This window comes from Sorex araneus, chromosome 9 (assembly GCF_027595985.1).
Source record: "Sorex araneus isolate mSorAra2 chromosome 9, mSorAra2.pri, whole genome shotgun sequence".
In the NCBI taxonomy this organism is placed as follows: Eukaryota; Metazoa; Chordata; class Mammalia; order Eulipotyphla; family Soricidae; genus Sorex; species Sorex araneus.
In genome coordinates, this window is record NC_073310.1 from 19,099,979 (window position 1) to 19,127,935 (window position 27,957).

The following is a 27,957-nucleotide window of genomic DNA, read 5'->3' on the forward strand; positions in this document are numbered from 1 at the left end:
TACTATTGCTCCGGTCCCATGTTCAAATGTTACTTCATGCTGAGCTCATTTTTAATTATGGCCATTATTTGCAACCAAGAATCAACTGCCCGTAACTTATGCCCCATAACCTGTTGTAGTATCTCTCCCTCCCCCAAACCGAAATATTTAATTTCCCCCCTCATGTTTTTCTCCTTCCTCTCCCCCCTCCCTTTTTTCTTCCTGGGATTGAACCCAGGGCGTCATATATGTTAGGCAAACATTCTTCTGTTGAGCTGTATCCTGGGCCCCTAACACATGTTTCTTTACCAATGAGACTCACCTAAATCTGGTTGAGAAAACAGCAGCGCTTACCACCGGTCAGTGGTACTGGAGGATAAACCAAGATTACATATGCACAGGACAGTATAATATGTAGCAAAGTGAGCACAATCAATATAATTTAAAATGTATTAAAATGATAATACACATTATGTTTTTAGTCACATAAATTACTCATTTTAGAGACATTCCTGAAAATGAAATTTACAGTTCAGAATATGTACAATTTAAGAGGTCATAGAACTCAAAACAGTTTTCTAAGGCAGAGAGCCAAGCTTGTATTATGAGAAGGGGCTCACCTTTTAGGTCGTGGAAGGCCCATCGGGGTAAGGTTAGGGTCTGGCTTAGGGATGGTTTTCCGGATTCGAATCTGTGACACTTTCTTTGGCCTCTTCTCTGGCTCTGCCTATTGCAAGGGGTTAAAAATAAAGATGGTCAAGTTCTAAGACAACTGAACTACATAAAATTCCTTTCCTTGACACTCAATATAATGCTTCCTCTGTTCAAGGATCACTGTAGGGGGTGGAACAATAGCACAGCAGATAGGGCGTTTGCCTTGCACAAGGCAAACCTGGGTTCGATTCCCAGAATCCCTGAGCACTGCCAGGAGTAATTCCTGAGTGCATCGCCAGGAGTAACCCCTGTGCATCGCCAGGTGTGACCCAAAAAGGAAAAAAAAAAAAAAAGATCACTCTAGTAAGAGGTTTATGACAAAGCTTTCAGTATTTCACGCAACTATTTCCCTTTATGGAATTGTACTTTCAGTTTAGACACAGAAGTTACCAATACAGTCTGTAGGTCTTGGAGACAGTAGTAAACTTGAGGAACATCATTATCATCTCTAAATGTAAGCAGCAGCATTTTGGTCCAATTCTACAAATACTGGTAAATAAAGGAATCTGAAAAAGGGGCTAGAGAGGTAGTATAGGGGGAAAGACACTTGCCTTGCGTGCGGTCTATTCTGGTTCGATCCCTGGCACCACATATGGTCCCCCAAGCACTGCTAGGAGTGACCCCTGTGTATACAACCAGGAGTAAGCTGGGTGTGGCTCAACAAAACAAAACAAAAAGCCTGTAAAACAATGCAGATGAAGAAACCCAGGATATCCTCTGGTGGTCTAATAGGTTAATAGTCTTGGTATTCCAGTACTAAGCTAAAGCAAAAGGTGTTAAATATACCCCAGGGTCACTTCTGTAAGCAGGGTGGTCTGTAGTCACCAATGGACACTTCTAACTGGGCCCCACCAACACCTCTCAGAAAGTTACCTCTTTCTGCTCCGGAGGGGTGCTCTGTGGTCGGGGGCATGCTGCTTTCACCCCATCTAGCTCATCAAGCTCAGGAACCTGGAACTCAGAGGTTGAAAGCAGGAGTTTGCTGACAGTCGAGTCTGTTACCAAGCAAGACTTTGGTACCAAGGCAGGAAATGGAGACTCTAACCTAAGATCATGGACACAAAACCAGGGAAGAGAACATGAGACAGATTCCCCTTCGACCTCTGCACATCCAACTCAACATCCAGACCTGGGGCGGAGCTGCTGCTTCTTTCCTGCAGTGGCACTTCGAGTCACCTGCTGTGAGTCACTTGGGGATACAGTCTGCGTCTGCACATGCAAATAACCACTGGGGTGGACAATCCATTACACAGGTGAAGTGATTCTAGAAGGACAGAGTAATGGCATTGGGGAAGTGGAGAAAAAAAAAGACATGGCGAACTGAATGAAGCTGGGCAGAGAAGCCGGCAAGAGACCGAGAGAAGCTGCAGCAGAGGGGCAGCACAATGGACTGATCAGTGATTTGGATTCCTTTCCTTACGTGGAATCAATTACACTTAGTCACTACATGGAATATAACACATGTGCATCTCACATTAAGCTCAGAAAAAGAATAAGAGGTTTGAATCATCCAAGCGTGACTCATGCTACCTACTCGTGTGCTCACTGGTATGCACATGTGCATGCACACGCGTGAACACACACATGTGCATGCCCCCCACACACACACACTGCTAGGACTCCTGTGCCAAGTGCACCTAGATGCTTACCTCATCTGACTGCCGCTGGTGGTGAAAGTAGCTTCCATGCCTGGAAGAGGCACATATGGTAACATGGTGTGGCTAAAGTGAAGCAAAATTAGAAAAGCAGTAAGTTAACAGGGAAGAGCAGGAAGGAATCTGAGGCTGTTGCAGGTACTGATACTGGATACTCAACTAGAACCCTCAGAAGAGATGTCAGTCACTAATGAAAAAGTTTTGTTTTGGGTCTGTTTTCTCTGGAACCCTTCTGGACTCTTGAATCTTGGTGCCTTCCAAGATATAGGATTCACATTTCTGTGCCCATCACTGGAAGGGAGAGGCAGGGCAACAAGATTATTTTATATTTAAACAACAAAAAAAAGAGGGGCTGGAGTGATAGCACAGTGAGTAGGGCGTTTGCCTTGCACGCAGCCGACCCGGGTTCAAATCCCAGCAACCCAAATGGTCCCTTGAGCACCGCCAGGAGTAATTCCTGAGTGCAGAGCCAGGAGTAACCCCTGTGCATCACCGGGTGTGACCCAAAAAGCAAAAAAATTAAAAAATAAAAAATAAATAAACAGAAAAAAGATAGGATCTGTAAGTTTTTATTTTTTAGAGGAAACAATAATATTAACCATGTTTCAAGACATTACTAAGCAATATGGGAAAGTTTTTTGCACTTCTCAAAGTCAAGTCTGAATTCATTTCTACCGCATTTACAATACAATATGGCTTATTTAATATGGTATTTGTATGATGACTATAAAATCCAGACCCTCTTGAGGTTAAGCAAAATTTGGTGACTAGAAAAAATGTAGATAATCCAGATTTCTTAGTGTGTTTAGCACCAATTCTTGATTTCCTAAAGAATACCAATAAAAACAAAGGGAGGCAAGGAGGAATAGTAGAAAAGGAGCTGATCAAATCAGAAGTCAGAAGACCCCTGTCTGGTTCAGGCAAAAGAAGCACCAGTCAAGTGATCTGGGTTAGGAAAAAAAAATAGGTATCTCAGGTTCATGTTTTTAAAAAGGGCATTTGGGGCTGGAGCAACAGCACAGTGGGTAGGGTGTTTGCCTTGCATGCAGCTGACCCAGGTTCGATTCCCAGCATCTCATATGGTCCCCTGAGCACCATCAGGGGTAATTCCTGAGTGCAGAGCCAGAGTAACACCTATGCATTGCCAGGTGTGACGCCCCCCCAAAAAAAGCAAAATAAATAAATAAAAATTTAAAAGGGCATAAACTTAACAACTTGACTGCTCATTACTTAATAATTTTATAGTCAAAATATGGATCAGATATATGATGGTGGTCGCTATCCTATCCAGATTTGTGTTCAATACATTCTATGACATTCTCAATGGGGAAATCACCCAAGTAATACTGTATGAGAATGTATTCTTCTTGTTACCTGACAGAGTTGGAGGGCATAGAAGAGATGAAAAAATGTGATGGTTTGCAGAGTAAAACAGACAGGGCAAAGAATGGCAGCTGATCCCAGTGTTTGATTCCTGGTACCACATAGGGTCGAGCCTGTCAGCAGTGATCCTTATGTGCATAGCCCAGAGTCAGCCCCTAGTACATCGGGTCTGGCCCCCAAACAAAAACAAAATTAAGTTGGGGGCTGGTGAGATAGTAGAGCAGGTAGGATGCTTGCCTTGCACATGGGCCAACCCAGAATCCCATATTGGGATATTCTATCAGGATATCTGAGATCAGAATCAGGAGTAAGCCCTGGGGGCTGGAGCAATAGCACAGCGGGTAGGGCATTTGCCTTGCACGCAACAAACCCGGGTTCAATTCCCAGCATCCTGCATGGTCCCCTGAGCACTGCCAGGGGTAATGAGTAACCCCTGTTCATTCCCGGGTGTGACCCAAAAAGAAAAAATAGGAAAAAAAAAAAAGGAGTAGGCCCTGAACACTGCCATTTATAGAGGGAAAAAATATCTGGCAAGGTAACAGAAAATGGAAATACAAAATTCCAAAGAATACTTGGAAGAATGGGAACAAGTCTGGAGAGAGTGCAGGAGTTAAGGTGCTTGCCTGGCATATATGGCTGATCCTGGTTCAATCCCCGGCATGGTCCCAGAGCACTGCCTGGAATGACCCCTGAGCACCACAGGGTGTGGCCCAACCAATGCCCTGGCCCCAGAATCAGTAGGGAAAAGGAATATCGTTTACCTGCTTGTGGTGCTCAGAGGTGGCTGCTCCTCGCTGTGAGTGGAATGGAGAGAAGAGATTTTGAAGGGGCAGGAAGAAGGTCCATGCTGGCTCCAAATGGACAGCACTCGGCCCACGGAGTAGGGCAGAGAGCAGAAGATCTTGTCGGCGATGGAGGCAGGGGACCTTAAGCCTTTCAAGCCCTGTGTAAACTGGGTCATGAAGAGCCTCTGCACGGTAGGCATGTGGTTGGAGAAGCTCCGTTTCTTTGTCCAGATTCGGTAGCATCCAGGGGAACAAAGTGCTAGCAGTGTATGAAGGCCCAGGATGGAGCAGCCTGCTCTGGTCTGCACGATGGCGGCGCCCCCACAGTCTGGGAGAGGCGCGGGAGGCTGTGGAGGGGCCCGGGCAAGTGACTGACTGAGGAGGTCAGGACTGTCCCTGAACGAGGCCATGCCAGGGAAACTGTGAGACAGAAAGAAAGAAAAGGCCCACTTGGGAGGTGGAGACGGGCAGCAGGGGCCCCCCCGTAAGGCGAGCCTTGCTGGAGCGCAGTGCTCAGGGAAAGTCCTTGGGGACTCTGTTAGGCACCGAGAGCCTGATTTCACGGGAAAGGATGCCGGGAAGACTTCAGAACCAAACAGCACTGCTGGCATCTTGTTGCTCAAACGGACAAAGTTCAGCTTGATGGTTTCGAGCGAATAAAGAGTCCAGGGCTTACTGTGTGGCATCTTATCCCACCCGCTAGCTGCCAAATGCGGATTCAGCTGCACCGTACCAGAAGAAAACCCGTCCAGGAGCCTGGTGTATCTGAATCGCTTGCAGCTTTTGGCCACGGGAAGGAGTTCTGAGGAACACCGCTGGGACCTTAGCTGCTGCGCCGTGGAGGCCGGGGCCAGTTTGGAGGCGAGGATGGACAGCTTTCGGAGTAAGGCTGAGTCTTTGGTAGGCTTAACATTCAGGCTCCTCAAAGAGTGGCACGGAGATACCTTCTGCTTTGGTGTGTGGCGGACTTTGCTCCCGGAGGCGACTTTTTCAGGTTCCAATTGCGTGGGTGCAGACGCAAACTGTGAACTAAGAAATCGGTGTGCTTTTGTGGGGATGGTTTCAGAGGAACTCTTTAAGAAGGGAGCACTTCTGATTCTGCTTATTTTTCTCCCCATGTTGACTTGCTCCTGGCTGAAAGCTTTCTTACACGTTCGATGGGGCTGCTTCTTTATGGGAAGAACACCTTTCCTGTGTGAAGTGTTCCCAAAGGCACCGTGTACTTCGTCACGCCCAGCAGCGACAGGGTCCTGCGCTTTCTGGGGGTCGGCACGAGGAGCTGTGCACAATTCAGTGCTCTTTTTCACTGGCTGATGTACACTTTCTTCCCTGGGTCCTTTCAACGCCGGCTGCTGTACAGCAGTGGCACCCTGGTCCAGTTTTTCGGTGGCAATTTCTTTCGCCATGGCAACCTCCTCGTCGCCATGCTTCAGAAGGCGGCTCTCATTCTGCACCTTTGCCAACACATTACATGAGCTGCACTGTTCCAGGACCGAGGGTGCTTCTGTTGGATGTATGTCCTCCTCTTTCTTCTGCATCACGTTGCCCCAAACCCTCTGGCTCTGCTGTTCTCTGGCAATACCAAGCATCTTCTGGGATTTAATATGGGCCTGAGGAATCTCATTTGTAATATTTCCACCACGATTACCTTCTCGGGTAATCATCCCAGCTTCCTCCTCAGCAGTCTGGTGATCCAGTGAGTCCCTCTGGTCTTTAGTTTCTTGTCTGTGCCCTGCAGCTTCTGTTTCCACTGTTGAAAGCAGACCTTTCACACGGACACCTATGCTGCTCCCTTCACCCGACTGACTTCTATCCCTCAGTGTTCCTTCCTCCGTCTTAGGCCCAACTGTACAGACTCTGACGTGTTCACAAAGCTGTCTGCCCTCTTTTGGCTTAACATAACTTTCCAGGCTAGTTTCTTCACTATTAAAATCAGCTTCTGAGTTCTCTTCAGAAGACAGAGGCATCCCAATGGATTCCAACTGCCCGGGAGGTACAGAGTTCTCATCCTGACACCTAGAAGCTGTCAATTCTCTAGAGGAAACTGCAAAGGTGTTTTCCTTGTCAAACTCAGAATTTACTTCACAACTCGATCCTTCAGTCATTCCTTGCTTTTCTCTCCGAGACGAGCCTGTAACTTGCAGTCCATGATGAATATGATTCAAAGACACATTAACTCTATCCAATATTCTTACATTTGGTTCATGATCTGCAAGAGACTGTACATCACCAGACTGTACGTCACTGGCACAAGATTCCAGATACACTTTTTTTTCACAGTCTTTTAACAACCAGCACACTTTCTCACCACATGATTTTTTAATTTCAGAAGATTCAGTTGTAAAGAAAGCCGTGCCTGGAAACTCTAAATCTTGATCATTAACTTCCATCAATGCAGCACTGGGCCCTCCTCTCTCAGATAGGGCACCTCTTGCGGTTTCACATAATGCCAGTCTATCTTGCTTTTTACCACCATCAAGTACACTCGATTCCCTTATGTTCAGGAATCCTTCTAGAGGCTTATTATTACAGTCTGTGTAGATAACATCTACTGTACCGTCTGTGGCCGCCTTCTTGTCAGGAACACTTTCCAAGGTGCCCTTCTTTGGACTACCACAAGACAAAGAAGTGATAAGCAGATCCTTTTGACTGTGGCTTCCCTTTCTGCTAAGCTCTGTGGTGGTCTCTCTCTGGTCACTACCTTGTGTCTCTTTCACTGATTTTTCTTCTTTGCTATATACAATCTTTTGGTTATTCTGGCAATCAAGGACTTCATCTTGACTCTTCTGATCAAGAGTCAGAACTTCTGGGTTCATGTTTTTACAACTTGAGAGCATAATAGTAGAAGACTGGTTCAACAATGTCTCAGGACTTGAAATGGTTACAGATTTGTTCAGTTCTTGAGGGGCACAGCCAGATATGTCACACTTACAAAACACAGTCTCTTTGGATATATCCCGTTCCTCCCCTTCTAGCCCTTCTTCACTAGGCTGGTGACTGGTGGTGTGAATGGTCTTGTTTGAAGCTTCACTATTAAACACGCCTACTTCGGGCTTGTTTCTGACCTTATCTCCTAGAAAGCTGTCTTTAACTTCTTTACCATTAAGATCACTTTCTTCTGGTGTATCACCCACTCTGTGGATGCTATTTTCCATTAAGCCTTCTCTTCCTGGGGAGTGATCACCATGCCAACAAGCATTTTCATACTTGTTTGCCAAAGAATTTTCCACTCTGGGAGTGATTTGGCTGGACTCAGAGGCAGCACAAACAGAACCCGTGATCTCTTCTGGTGCATTTTTTCCCACACAATGGCAGTCCAAGAGATCCTGAGATTGAACACTCTGACATTCCACAATAAAGGTGTCTTGAGGAAAGCCAGCTGCTGCTTCTCTACCTGAAATCGGTCTGGAATGCAGCTCTTCTGTTCCTGAACCCACCCTTCCCCTCTTCTTTTCTTGGCTTCCTAGTTCGATATTTAAGGTGAGACTGTTTGAAGAGGCACCACATGTTTTGTCACCTGCTGGAGAGATCTCTTTCACTTCTGTGTTCATGGACATGATCGGGGTATCAGCAATGGTGTCCACTCCATCCTTTAATGGAGGGCGATGGCTCTGTAGAGAGTTCTTGCTTGCTGTTAAAGGCATTTCCTCATTAGCTGGCAACTTCTCATGGTCTGGAGAATTAAGGGACACTTGATTTATAACACATTCATTTTCTACTTTGTTAACAGCTAGTTCCTTAGTAGAAGGAAGTTCATTTATCTCATAGGCAATGATCTGGCTCTGTGGAATATTGTCCTGTGAAGTCTGTACATTTTTTCCAGACTCAGGCTGGAAACCAAATTCGAGGGATGATGACAACTGAGCAGTATCATTCTCCGGTTTTGCTAACTCATTCATTGGCCTTATTGGGTCCTCAGGCTTTAAATTCACAAGGGATTTTCTTTCAATCAGAAATTCATTTAACTGGGTGCTGCTGTCCAGATCCATCTGAGTTCTAACTAAAGTATGAGAGTCTTTATTATAATTCTTTTCACTTAGCATTTTGGGCTCCACAGTGGTCCTCTGTTCTGGCTCTTTAATCAGCATCAAAGAGGAAACACTGTTGTCTTCCGAGTGTTGGCCTGGATGGCTCATATTAGCAAAAGTTTCTCTATGGTCCTCATGGTTTGTTAAGCTACCCTGACTATCTAACGTGATTTCCCCATCTTTTTTATTAAACATTATTCCCGTGGTTTCAGTGAAAGAACTGTGCAGTGAAGAAATAGAGTTGTCTGTCTGGATACTGCCTTGTCTACAACAGTTATTCTGGATATTTTCTTTTGGGAAGTCTACAGTCTTTTTGTCATCAAAACAATGATCACTAGTATCTTCTTCTGGTTGCCTGACACTGATAACAAAGAGTTCCTCTGGGGTTTTCCTCCTGGAATCCAAAAATTGTTCATTATCCTCTTGAGAAGCCAAGTTCTTGCTTTGATCTATTTTTTCTGCAGATCTCTTTTGCAAACTATCACTTTCAAAATTACGTTCTTCTAAAAATACTGTTCTAGATTTTGGGTCAGGCAAACGTGATGTGACAAATGCAACTTCAGGATTTTCTTCTAAGGGTTCTACAATCGCTATATTTCTCACGCTTTTGGGATGGTCTTGTGTAGAACTGTGTCGCTCACTGCGGTGTTGGTGATTGTCATCTGCTTCACAGACAGAGTTTGATTTGCGCAACTCTTCCTTCCCATTGTCCACTTTGGAAATGGCACTGTTCCCTGGTAATAATGACAACCAAGAAAGACAAGTTTTTAATTCTTCACATTCTTTGTTTTTAAGAGTTGCTTCTGTTAATCCAGGATCCACAAAGTTAGTTAAAGGCTCTAGGGAATTTAATGTGCTGATTTCTGAAACATCACCACTGGTCATGATTTTGTCTACTTCTGGGTAGTCGATGCACCCAGCTGAAAGAACTTTACTCACATTGCCTTTCTGGTGTCCATTATTATTTGTTTTAGTACCACTGTCTTTCATACCTTGTACTTCTTCAGTAGACTTAAGCAGAGTTCCCGTTGTAACCTGTACAATTCCTTCTGCACAAGAGAAATGAACCCCAAATCAGTTTGTAATTACATACACAAAATTATTTACTTTACCTTCAAGAATTAAATCCTGCAACCAACAACAACAACAAATAATTAGAGAATTATAAGGTTAATACAATATTACTGATTTTGTTCTTCTATTTAAAATGACAACCAGAGAAATGGTACAGGGGTGAAGGTGTCTGCCTTGCATGCAATGATCCAGCTTTGTTCCTGGCAACACATATGGTCCCCTGAGTACCAACAGAAGTTATCCTTTAAGCATACAGCCAGGAGTAAGCTGTGAGCATCACAGGCTGTGGCCCACTCCCCTTACCCCACTCCAAAAAAGAGAAACAAAAGTCTATCAGATAGAAACAGGCAATTTTAAACAATTTTTTCTAAATGTTACTTAAATATACTTATTTAACTAGACAATTAAAGACAACACAGAGATATATGCCTAATCAGGCTTGGAAATTTTCTATCCCAGGGGCTGGGATACGATTCGGTGACGTAATACACATGTTTTGCATGCAGAAGACCTGGGTTTAATCCCCAGTGCCTTGGTGGAGGTCGGGTGAGTTTCCATCCTGAACATTAAAATAGAAACAGAAGTTTAGATTTATATTTCTAGATTACCATGACTTGAATAGGTGATGAAAATAGGCCAGGGATGAAACCACCTTTGAAAAAGAACAACGACAATTATTATGCAAAAGAGATTAATCTATAAGTAGAATTATTAGACTTAAACCTTAATTACTGCAATAGCTACTTCTCTACAAGCTTGGTCATGAGTGGGTATTTTATTAAAGCTAAGTGACAGGGATAAAGGGATTTGGTGCACTCTCCACTTTTGAATAAATTTGAAAAATTTTCCATCATGAAGCATTAAAGAAGCAAAAAAAATCTAAGCAGAATGTAAGTGCAATTCATTAAAAAAATTTATTATATAGCTTCTTTAAAACTCTAAGTATGAGATGCAGGATAAAGATCTCCCAGCTTATTAATTTACAAAGAAATGCTCAGCCTCTTTTTCAGGATACAAACCCAAAGCTACACACACACACACAAGTGCATATATATATATCCATGCATGTACACAACAGAATACCTATAGGAATATAATGTAATTTAAACAAAGAATCTCACACGGAAATTACTGATATGTAATAGCATTCAATAAACATTTGTAGACTTAATGAATATGGTTAAAACAAACCGACAAATGTTATTAGGAACATTTTCCTGGGCTTCTCTGTTCATTTTTTAAGGAGCACGGAGAAGGGCTGGAGAGATAGTGACCGACATAGCTGGGTTTAATCCCCAACGTCCCATCTGAGCTGTGTCAGGAGGGATCCCTGAGTGCAGAGCCAAGAGTAAGCCCTGAGATTCACCAGGTGTGGCATGTCGCTCCCCCGGCTCCCCAGAAGGAGCAAGTAGAGCAGCAATCACTGGAGCAGAAGTAACCTGATAGCAACGTAAACTGGGTTTTGTGATATTACTTACCTCTACGGATCTCAGTGTCATCCTCCGCAAAACAAGAGAAGTAGACTTACCTCAGTGTACTGTGAGGATTAAATTAAGTAAAACATGTAAAACACCACTTGGTGTAGTACCTGGCATTTAAAGGAAAGGTGTCTTTCCTTTACTCTGCTTTCTGATTCTTATTTTACTGGACCTGGGAATAGTTAAAACGATAAACTTAATAACCAAGCCAGAACAGAGTTTAAGGCTATTCAGAGCAAACAGAAGATGGATAAATGTGTACCAGATTCCATAAGCTTATAGAGAGACCAATCATTGACAGAGGCAGCCTCAAAGTCCTAGTGCCCCATGTAATGTTTCATTTTAATTGTAGCCAACTTCCCATATCCTAACAATTCTACCTATTCTAGAACTACTTACTACCAATTCTAGAAATGCATGACTTTCTAGGCGTCGGTGCTCCAACTGGTTATTCTCTCCTTCCACTAACACCACAGCCTTCGTTAAACCACCCCTGTCTATTCTGGGCCTCCCCTCCATCTTCCAGCACAAGCCTATTTGTATTCTTATTAGATCTGCTTGGGGAAACTAGCTCTTCATCCATCTCCAAACTGTTTGTACCGGACAAGGCTCTTAAACCAAGATTCTCTCTTGGAGCTCCTTCCTGGTGGAAGAACGTCTGGTCTCCACTTAGGCAAGGATCCTGGGGTGGGGTCAGAGTAACAGTTTAGTGGAGAGGGCATTTGCCTTGCACACGGCTCACCCGAGCTCTATCTCCAGGATCCCACATGATCCCCGGATCACAGCTAGCACTGACTCCTGAATGCAGAGCCAGGAGTAAGCCCTGAGCATCATCGAGTGTGGCCCTCCCCACAGCCCCTGGAAAGAAAGAAAGAAAGAAAGAAAGAAAGAAAGAAAGAAAGAAAGAAAGAAAGAAAGAAAGAAAGAAAGAAAGAAAGAAAGAAAGAAAGAAAGAAAGAAAGAAAGAAAGAAAGAAAGAAAGAAAGAAAGAAAGAAAGAAAGAAAGAATCTTTGGATGGAGGCAGAGCGATACCTTCAAGCATTCTTAATCGTATTTATTTTGTTTTCATTTTGGGGGCTACATCTGGCAGGACCTAGGTGCCACTACTGGTTCTGTGCTCAGAGGTCATTCCCGGCAGTGCTGGGAGATAATGTGCCAACAGGGATCAAAGCATACAAGTGGCCGATAAAGGAAGGGGACACAGAGATAGTCCATTATGCTGTGTGCATGCAAAATATACGTTGCATGTGGGCGGCCCAGATCCTCAAAGAAACTGGAGGAGCAAACCCTGAGTATAAGAGCCTTCAGTAGCCCTGAGCAGTACTGGATATGGGACACCCCTCCCACCAAGACAACTAACTGTAAGAACTAAAACTGTACCATTCTTAGAAGCAAACACAGAAGAGGGACAGAGAGATGGCTCAAAGGGCCAAATGCATGCTTCGCATAAGGGAGGCACAGTTCCATTCCCGGCGACTGCTGGGAACAATCTCAAATACAGACCTGGGAGTACCCCCGCCCGCGCCCCAATAAAAGTAAAAACAGCAAAAAAGAAAACACAAGAATATAACTTTTCGAATAATTTTTTTTTTAACTTTTCATGATTTCAGGTTAGGAAATGATTACTTTAAAAAAAAAAAAAAGGATGCAATTGAGATTACTAAAATTAGGTCTCCAAAACCAAAACTTTGTTTTTGTTTTTGCTTTTGGGCCACACCTGGCAGTGCTCTGGGGACCAGTGCTCTGGTACTAGGGATTGTACCGGGGCCACATGCAAGGCAAGTAACTTACCCACTGTACTATCTCTCTTGCCCCTTCCAAACAAAATCTTTTGGGGGGCCAGAGAGATAGCTCAAAAGACTGGAGTACATGCTTGGTATTCTGACATCCAGAAGCCTTCGGTTTGATCCCTGGTACCACTTGGTACCCCCAGGCACTGCTGGTATGACCCCAAAAGGAAAATAACCCGTCCCCTAAAACAATGAAAACCTTTGTTTTCTAAGAAGTCCTGGAGTCAACCCCAGCACTGCTCAAACAAAACACTAAATATAAATTTACCTACTAATAATTCAACAATATAGAGCAAGAAGGAAGAATCAGAAAGATAGTACAACAGCTAAGGCACTTGTTTTGCATGTGGCTAACAGGGTTAGACCCCTGGTACCACACAGGATCCCACGACATCTCTGAGAAGTGATTCCTGAGCACCACCAGGTGTGGCCCCAAACCAAAAAACTACATAAAAATAAGGCAGCGAAGAGGCTGGTAGTATAACAAGGAAACCAAGAATACTTACCTTGCAAACAAATGGTCCTAAGTTAAAATCCCCTGAGCACAATGCTGACAAGCAATTTGTAGCTGCACCATAACAGGTGTGTGTAAGCACCACAAAAGGAGTATGGAATCCAGTGAGCACCACAACTAAAGATATGTGCACGTGAGTTGCCAGGAAGTGACTCTGATGACCCTGAAGCGACCACCCCACAAACACTACAAAGATAACTGTTCCTCAATTGAGTGTGAAGACACTGCCGCCGGATGATGTGTTGTCACCTGGGGCAGCGTCACAGCTTCCAATGTGTGAGCACCACAGCCACGCGCGTGTGCAGCCTGTCAACCCAGTAAGAATAACGACAACACGGAAAGGAAGGGGGTGTGGGGGTAAAAAAGCAGCGGGCCAAGTCTCCACTGTTACATACAGGCAGTAGAGAGCGTCTTCCTGCTGAAGAGTATGTGACGGGGGATAGTGGAGTACCCTGAAAGTGAAGACAGAACAGGGTGGGGCACATTTGCCGTGCATGTGGCCCATCCCAGTTCAACTCCTAGCCCCATCAGCACACATGGTCCCCCAAGCACCACCAGGGGTCACACATGAGCACAGAAGCCAGAAACAGCCCCTATGTGAGCACCTCCCAAACCCTAAAAAACTGTATGCTTATATTCAAACCCCAGAGAATAGTATTCAAGAATGCCTAACCTATAGTACTCAAAACTAACTCTCAAGGCTCCCCCAAAAGAGGGAGCCCCAAAACCAATAGAGATAAAATTAAGTGGGAGAAACTGTCATAATCAAGAGGAGTCGTGAGGAAATAAAAGTAATATGGCATCCTGGATGGTCTCCTAGAACAGAGAAGGAAATCTAATAAAAACAAAAGAAAGGGGCTGGAGCAATAGCACAGTGGGTAGGGCGTTTGCCTTGCACACGGTCGACCTGGGTTCGATTTCCAGCATCCCATATGGTACCCCCCCAGCACTGCCAGGAGTAGTTCCCGAGTACATGAGCCAGGAGTCACTCCTATGCATCGTTGGGTGTGTCCCAAAAACAAACAAACAAACAAACAAAACCCCAAAAAAACAAAAGAAATCTGAATAAACACAGACTTTTAAGAATAATATATATATATATATATATATATATATATATATATGGAGTAATATATATATTTGGGGGCCGGAGAGACAGTACAAAGAACTGGATACTTGCCTTCCATGTGGCTGCCCTGGTTTCAATCCCAGCACCCATGAACCCTGTCAGGAATGACCCCAGAGCACAGAGCCAGGTGTAAGCTCTATATGTCTCCCAGCCCCCCCAAAATCAATACAGACAAAAGTAAGTTGGTAATTGGAAGAGACTGCAAGGGTTAAGGAGGACTAGGTGGGGTTGGAGAGAATGCATGGGTTAAAAACCACTTGCCTTACATGTAGCAACCCCAATTCAGATCCCTGGCACCACCTCTGGTTCCCCCAATACTGCCAGGGGTCACCCCTATGCTGGGCAGAGTCAGATATAGCCCGAGACTTGCTGGGTGTACTCCCATTTTTTTTTTTTTTAAAGAGGAATGAGAAATTACTGCTAATGGATATATAGGAAGAATGCATAACTCTCAAAACCCACAGAATCGTACAACTACAGTAACTGAACTTTATGTTTGTGCACCACATCTCTACAGAATTATTTTAAAAACCTTACACTCCAACTGAGAGCACCAGATTGGGGGTGCAGAGCAGGTGGACTGCAGGTGACTCGGGGGCGTGGAGCTTGGTGGTTGTGAGGTGAAGTCGCTGTGCACAACACAAATGTCGATGTTACTGTTAACACATAACCTGAACTATAAAACAAAAGCAGGGGCCACAGTGACAGTACAGGGATGAATGCTGTCTTGCATGCCGCCCACCCATTACATTTCTGTCACCATAAGCACCAGGAGTGAGCCCTGATGAGCACAGAGCCAGGGGTAGAGCCCTGGGCACTGAGAAGGGCCCCAAACAAAAACAAACCCCAGAAAACACAAAACTTAATAATTCAGTTATAAGTATCTCCAGAAAACTTTTTAATTTTGGGGGGAAGGGGAGGACATTTATCACTAATCAATCTTAATCTGAGGTAGACAAGTTGAAAGTTGAGAAAGATTCAAGGACACCAGCAAAACCTTTCAACCGATGAAAAATTTAAGTGGCACAGAGCTGGGAATGGTCTCGGAGTAAGACTAAGTGTGACCTCAAAACAAAAGAAGCGAAAAAGGGCTGGAGAGACAGTACAGGGGTTAAAGTGCTTGTCCTGAACACAGCCCGTCTCGGCACCATGTATGACTCCTGAGCACCAGTAGGAGTAAGCCCCGAGTACTGCCAGGTATAGCCCATAAATTAAAACAAACCGACCAAAAAAACCTAAATCCAATCTCACACACTGTACACACATTATTTTAAAAAGTGAAATTTATCTCCAGAGAGACAACATAGCAGAGAAAGGGCTTGCCTTGCATACAGCCAAGCTGGTCTAATCCCCAACACTTCACACAGTCCTCTGAGCCCTGCCAGGAGTGATCCCTGTGCATGGGGGCAGGTGGAGAGACAAACAAACAAAAATTAAAAGGAAAAGGAGATCCCATTTTATTGGGGCCTGAGCGACAGCACAGTGTGTAGGGCATGTTGTCTTGCGTGCTGCTAACTTGGGACTGACCCCTGGTATCTCATGATACCCCAAACCCTGCCAGGATTCCTGAGGACAGCTGGGTGTGATCCAACTCCTGTCCCCACCCCAAAATGTGAAATTTATCAGGAGCTGAAAAAAAAAATAGTAGAGCATCAAGGTGTTTGGTTGATCACCAGCACCCCATATGGCCCCTGAGCCCACTGGGAATGATCCCTACGCACAGCTGGAGGTGCACCCTCCAAAGAAAACGAAAAACAAAGTGAACTGTATTGCATACAAACCAGTAAGAAATTCAATTCTCCAAATATCTAGACTTCTTCCTCAATGGTACCTATTAAATGGGTATGATACCGGTTGGTTTTTGCACATTTTATCCCCCCAAATATAAATTGAAAGAGGACAATGACATGATTAGGTAACACAAAACAGGAAAAGTTTATTTGAACTATGAAGTAATCAATTAACCCTATTAATCTAAAAGCAATTAGGCGTCTAAGGCTTTACTTACATACTTCGACTGTTAAGTTCATGCACATAACAGAAATACAGGTCTTCAAAGGACTGTTGCAACTTTCATTTTTCTCAGTACTTTTCACTATCTAAAAGTTACATAAGATGGGGCAGAAGCAACAGTACAGCAGCTATGGTACTTGCCTTGTACACAGTAGACCTGGGTTCAATGTGACACTTATAGTCTTCAGAGCGACCCCATACATTCCCCCACCCTTCCAGGAGTGATCTCTGAGCATACAGCCAGGAGTAAGCCCTGAGCACTGCTGTGTATGACTCAATAAAAATCAAAACCCAAAAGCCAAAAAGTTATATAAGGTAGCTTTTCCCTTTGGACTGCCTTCCCTGCATCACATGGTATTTTCTCCAATGCTCTTCCAATGTCTAGTGATCTTCTCATTTTAGAATAATTAATGAGAACTGATACTAGTATTTCTTCTGGTGCTCATTCCATCTTTATTACATACAAACTTCTCAAGCAAGCTATTTATACAGAACTGGGTACGGGGTGGGGGAGACGGTTGAGACAACAGACCTGATAAATCAGTTTTATAAAATATTAAACACTAAACAGAAAATGACGTTAAAGGGTCCCACTAAAACTCAGAACAGTCGGGAGCTGGAGAGACAGTATAGTGTGCAAGGCAGACACAAATCATTCAAGTTCAATTCTGTTCAATTCTTGGCACCCCATACGGTCACCACACACCCCCAAAAGTGATACCGGAGCACTGCTGAGTATGACCCCAAACAAACTCAGAAGAGCAGAAAGGGAGGGGCACTAGACAGAGTGCCCGACAGGAAATACTTTTCCAGGGGAAAAGACCCCTCAACTAACATCCATCTCTGCTTCCCTACGTCCACCTTTCATGGTGGACATAGAAATAAGAAATGATATGCAGAATTCGGTCTACTAATGAAAGACTGTCTAGTAAACAAGAAGGTCCTTTTAAAATGTCAGGCTGGAGAGATAGTCCAGCAGGTAGGGTGCTTTCTTTGTACGTGGCTGACCTGGGTTTGCATCCTAGCACCACATATGTTCCTTTGAGCACTGCCTGGAGTGATCCTTGATCATAGAGCCAGGAGTAAGCCCTGAGCACCATTGGGTGTGGCCCAAAAAACTTTTTTAAAAATAAAAAAAGAAAAGAAGTGTTAAGCTTATGGGCCAAAGAGACAGACAGCTCAAAGGGTTAGGCATGCAAGCCCAGGGTTTGATATTATTTTGCTCAGCCATTACTGCTGGCAAGACTCTGGAAACCACATTTGGTGCCAGGGCTCAAACCCAGGTTGGCTGCATGCAAAGCAAGTGCCTTTCCTACCGGACTATTTCTCCGGCCCAAGGGTTTGATTCCTGGCACAACAGAGTTGCATGAACGTCACTGGGAATGGCCCCAGACACTGAGCTGGAAGTAGCACCCCATGCACCACAAGCTGTGGCCCAAACTCCTCCGAAAGTATTTATCTGTTCATTATGTTTAAATCAAGGCACAGACTGAAACTGCCAAGTATCTGAAGACCCTGGAGTCATTTAGTGTGCAAAGGACACCAAACCCACGAGAGAAGAAAGCAGCCGCAGAGGCGAACTCACTGAACACCTCAGTGCAGGGAGTCAAGACTAACTTCTGGGCAGATTTACAAATTAATGTGGAGCTCTGAGGTACCCCCAGTTCAGAATTTTCAAAATTCAATACAAATAAAACAATGGACAGCAATTTGCACAGTGTACAACAGTAAATGTGAAACAGCTCAACTTGAAATAGCAATGACGTAAGAGATTCCACAAGGAAAAGTCAAATTTAATAAACTCAGAAGTAGGAGCTATAATTGGAGACAGAGTGGAAATTCTGCTCCAGCTGGCTGAGTTCTCTCTCCCATGCCAGACAAGTTTTTTTCCTTTCTGTTTTTCATATGGGGGCCACACCCAGAGGTACAGGTAGGCTGCGGGCATGCCATGCAGGTAGATGGCTTTGCTTGAATTATTTCTCTGACCTGCAACCAGTTTTTGCAAGTGGAGAGTAATCTGTCAGATATCCTCAAGGGGAAAACTCTGGTTTTCTTGTTTAAAAATTAGTGCAGGGTCATAGAGATAGTACATTGGAATGGAAGCTTGCCTTGCACTAGCCAACTTTAGAGTTCAATCCCTGGAACCACATATGGATCCAGGAGTAAGCCCTGAGCATCATAGGTGGAACCTGAAACTCAAAATGGTAATAATAATAATAATAAAAAAAAACAGTGAAGACTCCAGAGATAGCTCAGTAGAGTGCATGCTTTGCAAAGTTGACATTTCTAATCTTCAAAGCTTTAATCTGTACTAGACAGTCAAGCCTCTGAATCACAGAGAAAATCTCCAGCATCAGAAGCAATGACAAACTGAAAAAAGTCCCTTTTCTCCTAGTATGATTTGTGTCTCCTTATTATTGTTCAGGCTGCCAAGAATCAAAGAGTCAATCTGATGTTATAACACAGTTTCAAAATGCCCAGATAATTAATTGCATTAGCTTGATCTTCTTTCCTTTGAGGTTGATTATTCTACAATAACCTTAATTGCATACGGTCATCTCTAAAGTTACCTAGAATGATTTTTCATTTGTGGGCGGTGGGAGGGAGGGGATTTCAGCCACACTTGGTTGTGCTCAGGGAAGCATACGTAGTGTTGGTGACTGAAAAGAGGTCGGCTGTACTATCTCTCTGGACCACATTTAAGGTGATTTTTATCTTGAGGAGGAGTGAAAAATCTTGGTTCAGCCATTTTTTTCTATTGTGCCTCAGTCTCCTCAATCAAGTCAAGCAAACTAAAGGTGTTAACAAGAGGCATTTCCATCCAACCATTGTTTTGAGGAGCAAAACAGAGGTAACAGAAACGAAGCTGAGAGCTCTCTAGGTGACCTGGAGAACACATTTCCTTCCATCTTTCCCAAGACAGCAAGAATGCAATGTCTTGGGGGAGGGACACTAGAGGGGGTAAGGCCTTACATGTGGCCAACCTGAGTTTGATCTCCGATCCCTGGAACCACATGGTACCATAAGCATTACCTGGTGCAGCCTGAGAGGCTCTGAGCACCTTCAGAGTAATCTGAGTAATCCACAGTACTGCCCCCCAAATAAAAATTGCCATGCGCTGCTCTAGTTATCAGCTCTATGGGGCAGATTCCTCCCCGGTCCACAATGACCGTTTCAAAGAGACAGCTCAGCTTTATAAAACCAAAGGCTTTACACTAGCAATAAAGATTTGATACACTGCCAACAGATTCATTATGGAAAAAGCAGGAAGTGAACTCCTGTCAAAAACCCAACTCGGGATAATAGTAGAAGTCTTCAAGTACATTTGTGGGTAATTGCAGAGGTCAATCCGATTTATAACTTCCAACGCAAATTTATAATTTCTAATGCAAAACAAAAGCTACAAACCAAAAACTGTATAGTGGTGGGGGAAAAAAAACCATGAAAGAAACAAATACCTTTGCTCCTTAGACAATCTTCAGGGAGGTCCATGCATAAACGTTCTTTGCTTGACTGCATCAGGAGGCCCTCCTGCAGTTAAAAAAGAAAATCCAGTAGTCAGGAACGATTGAGAGATACCAGACTCATGAAGGCCCATTTTGCTCTGAGGTACTTTATTGTAGGATAACATTGGTTTGTCCTTTCCGCCTTGCCACAGGAAACTTAGGTTTATATCATAAACTAAACTTTTTTTTTTTTTTTTTTTGCTTTTTGGGTCACACCCAGCAATGCTCAGGGGTTACTCCTGGCTTTGCACTCAGGAATTACTCCTGGCAGTGCTTGGGGACCGAACCCGGGTCGGCCGCGTTCAAGGCAAACGCCCTACCTGCTGTGGTATCGCTCCGGCCCCCTCATAAACTACTTTAAAGCAGGACCAGAGTTGGTCTCTGGAAATGCAGTGTTCTGGGTCCCCTATTCTGTGGGAGAGATACTGAATCAAATCCATAAACGGCTTGGCCCATTCAGTCTGGCTTGAGAAACTATGTTTTTTTTTTTTGTTTTTGGTTTTTGGGTCACACCCGGCGATGCACAGGGGTTACTCCTGGCTCATGCACTCAGGAATTACTCCTGGCGGTGCTCGGGGGACCATATGGGATGCTGGGATTCGAACCCGGGTCGGCCTCGTGCAAGGCAAATGCCCTACCCGCTGTGCTATTGCTCCAGCCCCTGGCTTGAGAAACTATGAAAGATCCTTGGGAAGCCCAGAATCTGCCCCATCTTAGTGGGGGATTGCTGCTAGGATTCTAACTCCCAGCACACTAAAGAATCCTGTTCTCAGGGCTGGAGTGTATAGCACAGCAGATAGGGCGCTTGCCTTGCACGTGGCTAACTCGGGTTCGATTCCCAGCATCCCATATGGTCCCCCGAGAACCACCAGTAGTAATTCCTGAGTGCATGAGCCAGGAGTAACAACCCCTGTGCATTGTTGGGTATGACCCAAAACAAAACCAAAAAAATCCTGTTCTCCCACTCACTTTCTAGAGTGGAGGTCCGCCGAATGCTATTCTTACCTTTAGTTGGTAGTTCGTGCTTGCTCCAGGACGCCAGCTGTATAATCTCCAGGTGGCTAGGGAAGCCCCGGCAGCTCTCCCCTTTGCTGCCCAGGTTTGGTGGTCTCAGGCTGCTCCCCCAGCCAGGGCGGCCCAAATCATGGGCAGACGAAGGAGGAAACGAGGGCCAAGCCATTTATGGATCTGATTCAGTATCTCTCCCGCAGAACAGGAGACCCAGAACACTGCATTTCCAGAGAGCAACTCCGCTTTAAACTCTGCTTTAAAGTAGTTAACTTAAGTAGTTAAGACCAACTCTAAAGTAGCACTGTCTATAGCACTGTTGTCCCACTGTTCACCGATTTGCTCGAGCGGGCATCAGTAACATCTCCATGGTGAGACTTGTTGTTACTGTTTTTGGCATATCGAATATGCCACGGGTAGCTTGCCAGGCTCTGCCGTGCGGGTGGGATACTCTCAGTAGCTTGCCGGACTCTCCGAGAAGGGCAGAGGAATCGAACCTGGGTCCGCTTTAAAGTAGTTTATGAAATAAACCTAAGCTCCCTGTGGTAAGGCGGAAAGAACAAACCAATATTATCCTACACTTTATGATCCCTACAAATCTCCTAAGCAGTCACAAAAACTGGGAAAGGAGAAAACATAAAATTTAAGTAAAATCCACCTTGAGGGGCCGGAGCGATAGCACAGTGGGTAGGGCGTTTGCCTTGCACGCGGCTGACCTGGGTTCGATCCCCGGCATCCCATATGGTCCCCCAAGAACTGCCAGGAGCAATTCCTGAGTGCAAAGCCAGGAGTAACCCCTGAGCATCACTGAGTGTGACCCAAAAAGCAAAAAAAAAAAAAAAATCCACCTTGAGGTCAAAGAGAAAGCACAATAGGTAGGAAGCTTTCCTTGCACGCACCCACAAAGGTTCCAGCCCTGGCACCCCATATGATTTCCCAAGTCCCTCTAAGAGTGACACCAGGACCAAACCCTGAGCACTGTGGGTATGGCCTAAAAATTAAATAAACACTGAGCAGCAGATTAAAATTAAAATATATTTACGTTAAATACTTTCAAATAAGAAATGTTTGCTGCAATGTAATATTAATTTCAACCAGAGGTAAAAATCAGTCATTGGACCTATCTCAGTCCCTAAAAAAGCCTATCACACTCAATTTTTTTTCAAAACTTCTAGAAAAAACATTTTTCTCTTTCTTTTAATTTTCTCTTCTTTCATCAGAGAAAGGAATGAAATCCATGAGAGACCATTATTTTTGGGGCCAGAAAGCCAGTTCAGGGTGAGGCACTTGGGGCTGGAGACATAGTACAGTGGGGAGGATTCAATCCCCATAATGTACCCTGAGCACTGTTAGAAATTCACAAGGATAGAGTCAGGTAAACCTTGAGCATCTCAGGGTATGACTCAAAACCCAAAACAACAAATAAAACCTAAAAGGGTAAAGTACTTGCCTTGCAGGCAGCTAGCTCCAGTTTGCTCCCTGGCACTGCCAGGTGTGATCTCTGAGCAAAGCCTGAGCACCTCCTGAGCACCGTGGGTGCGGCCCCCAAACAACAGCAGCAGAAACAATCCCTAAATAAACATAACCAGTTTCCTCCCACAGAAAAAAATAAGATGGACAGACCAGAGGATAGAACAGCAGGCAGGGTGCTTGGCCTTGCATGTGGCTGACTGGGGTTCAATCCCCACCATCCTATATGGTCCCCCAAGCCCCACCAGGAGTGATTCCTGAATGCAGAGCCAGGAGTAACCCTTAAGCATCGCTGGGTATAGACCAAAAACTATAGGGAAAAACAATGAGAATTGGGAGTAGCAGAATATGCATCAACTGGCACTCAGCCAAGCCCCCACCCCCACTCCAACCCCCCCAAAGCCAGAGAAAGGTTCTTTGACATTTATGATCAGAGACTCTGTTAACCAAAAATGGCTGCTTCCACAAAAATTTCCTTCTTTCAGGGTAACCTGTTATCTTGAGCAAAGGTAAATAAAGTCTGTCACATTAACATAATTGACAAATACAAGATTCTAATATAGTATTTCCCTAAAGCTACAGACAATACAATTACTGCCATAACTTTTGATGGCATATTAACTTTTATAGCACATAATAACACAAAAGGTCTGAGATACAGTTCACAAGGGCTGGTGCACTAGCTCTGCATGTGAAAGCCTGAGATTCAGTCCCACACCACATGTACGGACTTCCAGAAATGCCAGGTGGTGGCCCCCAAACCAAACCAGAAAACCAGAAAACCAAAAATGTACAAGCAATTGCCATTCAGGCGCTAAGTGAATGAGTATACAAGAAGGGCATGGGGAAAAAAGCCAATGGCAAGCACTGGTGGAAATAGAAATAAAACTTTTATTTTTCCTTTGGCTTTTTGGATCCCAAGCATGAATCATCAAAGGATGTTTAAAAACTAGTATGGCTAACAGGGTCAGAGAAATAGTACAGCTTGTTTTGCATGCAAGCTGGCAGGGGGTTGATTTCTGATACCCCATATGGTCCCCGAGCCCCACTAGGAGTGTTACCTGACTGAGGACAGGAGCCAGAATTAAGTCCTGTGTAACGCTGGGGATAGCCCCAGAAACCAAAACCAAATACGGCAATTAAAAAATGCTTGCTAGAAGTCAAATTTAAAAAAACAAATATTTACATAACTTCAAGATATCGTCTAACAAGACACTTAATTGGTACAAATGGGAAAACAGCAACTTTGCCGTAGAGAAAACGAACAGATCCCCATTTGAAGCAAGATAAAAGCTGACCTAACCAGGAATGAGCCATGTGTCACCTGAGAGGATGATGTTCTGAGAACCAGCACCATGTCTACTGTAATCCTGCCCCTGCAAATGTTTAGTCAGAATCTAACCATAAAGAAACATCCCATGAGGGGGCTGGAGCAATAGCACAGCGAGTAGGGCATTTGCCTTGCACGCGGCCGACCCAGGTTCAAATCCCAGCATCTCATATGGTCCCCTGAGCACCGCCAGGAGTAATTCCTGAGTGCAGAGCCAGGAGTAACCCCTGAGCATCGCCAGGTGTGACCCAAAAAGAAAAAAAAAAAAGAAACATCCCATGAAAAATATCCAAATGTGAGGCTAAACAGAGAGAGTACAGGAGGTAAGGCTCTTGCCTTGCATACAGTCAACCCCAATTCAAATTACATGTGGTCCTTGAGCACTGCCAGGGGTTACCCTAAGCAGAGCTACAAATGGCCCTAAGTGATGCTGGGCGTGCCCCCTCCCCACCAGAAACAAGAAAAATGGGCTGGAGAGACAGTACAGTGGGGCAAGTTGCACAGAGCTGTCCCTTAGTACCTTAGCATCCTTAGTACCCTGAGTCCTGCCAGGAGTGAATCCTGAGTGCAGAGCCAGGAGTAAGCACTGAGCATTGCTGGGTGCAGCCCAACCCTCACCCTCCCTCCCCAAAAAACCTTAAAGAAACCAAAAATCAAAGTGAAGGGAAATCCTACAAAATAAATAGTCTGAATTCTTGAAGAGTCAAAGATGTCTCAGGGCCATGAGAAACAGATTAAAGAAGACTAAAAAGGCATGACAACTGAATGCTACAAGTATTCCTGGATTTTACTTAGATTAAAGCAAATTTTCCCTTGTTCTTTCATTACTGAAGACATCGTGGAGCAAATGGGGTAAAGGGAGCAGTGTCCCATCTCTTGATTTTGATTAATGGAGTGTGGTCATGTAACAGGATGTCCCAGTTTCCTCAGAAATACAAAATGAATTATTTAGATGTTATCATTCACTGTTTTCAAATTCCTCAAAAAAATAAAATAAAAAAGCAAATGTCGTAAAATATCAACATGTTAGAAATCTGCACAAGAGCCGGAGTGATAGTACAGTGGGGAGAGTGTTTATCTGCACACAGCAGATCTGGGTTTGATCCCCAGCATCCCAAATAGTCCCCAAAGCACTGCCTGGAGTAATTCCTGAGTGCTAAGACTGCTTCGGCCATTTCACTCTTTCCTTAGAAAGGACGAAGCATAAGCTAGGAGTTGAAAAACGTCACCTCTCACAGAAGGTTAAAGACCCTCACGGCTGGAAGTCTCATCAGGGCTGAAGAGGAAAGTGTATGAAGCTGAGTTCAGATGTGGGAAACCTACCTCTGTACCCCCAAAACACCATCACCATAATGACAGGCACTCTCCGGACTCAGTGGGACTCCGGACTCTACTAGTCTAGGGCCCGGAGCGCAGATAGGGGGCCAGAACAGCCAGTCTGCACTGAGCACTGCCACTGAGTGTGGCCCAAAAAGCAAACCAAAGCAAAAAAACAAAAACAAAACCAATACAAAAACAGGTTTGAGGCATGAGGGCTGGGGCTATATAGCTGAGGGGGAGAGCACAGTGAACACACAGCAATAATTTCCACTCCCTAGTCAATCACATAATGAGTACTTCAAAATTTATCCGACACATTTTACTTTCCCTATAGTTTATCTGCTTAACGTTTTAACTTTAAAGATTCCTAAACGTCGGGGCTGGAGCAATAGCACAGTGGGTAGGGCGTTTGCCTTGCATGCAGCCGACCTGGGTTCGATTCCCAGCATCCCATATGGTTCCCTGAGCACCGCCAGGAGTAATTCCTGAGTGCAGAGCCAGGTATGACCCAAAAAGCAAAAAAAATAAAAAATAAAAAAGATTCCTAAACGAGGGCTGGAGCGATAGTACAGCAGGTAGGGCGTTTGCCTTGCACGCGGCTGACCCAGGTTCGATTCCCAGCATCCCATTTGGGCCCCCGAGCACCTCCAGGAGTAACTCCTGAGTGTGTGGACCAGAAGTAACCTCTGAGCATTGCTGGGTGTGACCCAAAAAGAAAAAAAGAAGATTCCTAAATGAAGACTCAAAACACTTCTACACTTGGGTTTCGTTAAATCTTAACACATAATAATTAATGTATGAACTTTCCCCACAAAGTTTGTCCTTTCTCTGGTCAGTGTCAACATGGGACCTTACACCTTGTACCTCTAAGTTACATTCTGGGCCACAAAATCTGTCTTGAATGAATCAACTTCCACGGTAAAAGTTCACATGGGGCTTTCTTTCAACATCAAGTGAGATAACTGCTACAGTTTCTAGCAAGGTGCATTTTTTTACATAGTTCATAAAATTGACAAACTGGCCAATAAGTCATTTGCCTTGCACATCCAACATCTCGTTCCCTTGTTCAGTTTTGCATTAGTTTTCAAGGGGGGGGGACACGACACAGGTCAATGGACTGACCACATGCTTGACATGCAGGAGGCCTGACTTCAATCCCTGACACTGCATAATTCCCAAACCACTGCTGAGTTTGTCCACAAAAGCAAAACAAAATATTAAGTTTTAATATTTTTCCTAAATTTTGGCAGATTTTAGAAAGGCCCTGAAAATGCTTATTATTCACCTCTAGTCTTATTTACCACTAAAAACTGGCTGCATATTCTGGGGGTGGAGAAATGGAGTTCTGACACTTTCCTGTGAGGTTAATCTGGAACAGTGAACAGGTGGGAAATAAATAGTATATTAGGCTCTTCAGCTTTTATACTCTCCTCAGGGCCTGGTGGTATTCTGAGCCTGGATCCCTGCTTGTAATCATATCCCTCTCTTCCTGAACTGGAAGCAGAGGAAGATGATACAAGGGAAAGGCAATGATAGCCCACCTCTGCCTGGGACTTCCTAAACACAAGAACACGTAATGACAGGGTCAAGATATACAGAAAACAAGATACCTCCCACTTCCTGACATTTTGTAGAAAGAGCAGTGATTATGCTCACCGCTAAGAATACACAAAATGAAAGAAACTGATATCTCTAGATAGAGTCTTCTGTTGTCTACAGTTGTCTAGAAAGGAACAGCTGAAATCATTCTTGCAGAGCTTAAAAAAGGAATTTTCCTCCATTTAGCTCTCAATTCAGAGAAACAACTGGTGACTTGATTACAGCACCAATCAGTTAGCTGAGTGAGGCATTTAAAAATATCCTCCACGATGAATTATCTAAGAGAACTGCTAAAAGAATTGAGAGAAAGTTGGGTACTTCCCTCTCTCCTTTATTTTGTTATGCCAGAGATTGAACTCGGGATATCATTCAGGGCCGTCACTCCACCACTGAGCCACACTTCACACTCCTGACACAGGCTCTGTCTGCATGGAGAAGGTTCAATCCTCGGCACTGCAAGATGCCCTGAGCAGAGAGCTGGGAATATCCCAAAGCACTGTACTGTGTGTGGCCCAAAACAACGAAACACTGTTGTGAGGACTACATGTGACAGCTTGAGGGACGAGGTTCTACAGGCGGAACCAGGGACTAAATCCAAGAACTCACACATATAAGATAACTACTTTACCACTGAGCTCCCTCTGTGGGCACCTGTCATATACTCTATAATAAAATGAGGTAATTATCACGGACAAACTATAATTAGTAGGTTCAACCTTGCTCTTACAACCCTGGAAAGCTTATGACCATGAGCATTACTACTGAGAAAAAATAAATTCTTTCCAGTAAGAGTTCCTTTTAAGAGAGTGCCTTAGTACTATGGCACCTCCCCCTTAAGATCAGACTCCGGGGCCAGAGAGATGGCACAGTGAATAGGGTGCTTGATTTGCAGCTGACACGCCACAGGTTTCCCTGGAGTACTGCCAGGAGTGACCTCTGAAAGAGAGGCAAGAGAAAGCCCTGACCACAGGTGGGTGTGGCCCAAAAAATGAAAATCACAGACCCTCAAGGTAAGCAAACAAACTTTATGGGCATTTAGTCCAACTGCCTTTCATTTAAGTCATATACACTGTCTCAGATTGAATGCCACTGAAATCCAAACTTCTGGGACTAGAGTGATAGTACAGCAAGTAGGGCATTTTCCTAGCATGCAGCCTACCAGAGTTTGATCCTGGCGGGGG

The 27,957-nt window shown here is 44.4% G+C and overlaps 1 protein-coding gene across 10 annotated transcripts in view; it reads right to left on the minus strand.

Moving 5' to 3' along the window:
* Positions 1 to 27,957, minus strand: part of PRR14L (proline rich 14 like) — an 80,138-nt gene that overhangs the window by 30,172 nt on the left and 22,009 nt on the right. For 5 of the 10 annotated variants that reach the window (XR_008631440.1, XR_008631439.1, XM_055147534.1 and 2 more), the window contains 5 exons: positions 20,002 to 20,074; positions 4,493 to 9,593; positions 2,343 to 2,414; positions 1,567 to 1,738; positions 600 to 706 (listed from right to left, as the gene is read on the minus strand). Coding sequence is in view for 7 of the 10 variants with exons in the window: in XM_055147534.1 (XP_055003509.1) it covers positions 600 to 706; positions 1,567 to 1,738; positions 2,343 to 2,414; positions 4,493 to 9,593; positions 20,002 to 20,074 (5,525 nt within the window). In the remaining 3 variants the exon portion in view is untranslated. The remainder of the gene's footprint in view (positions 1 to 599; positions 707 to 1,566; positions 1,739 to 2,342; positions 2,415 to 4,492; positions 9,594 to 20,001; positions 20,075 to 27,957) is intronic. The other 5 variants (XR_008631441.1, XM_055147538.1, XM_055147539.1 and 2 more) reach the window with 3 other exon arrangements.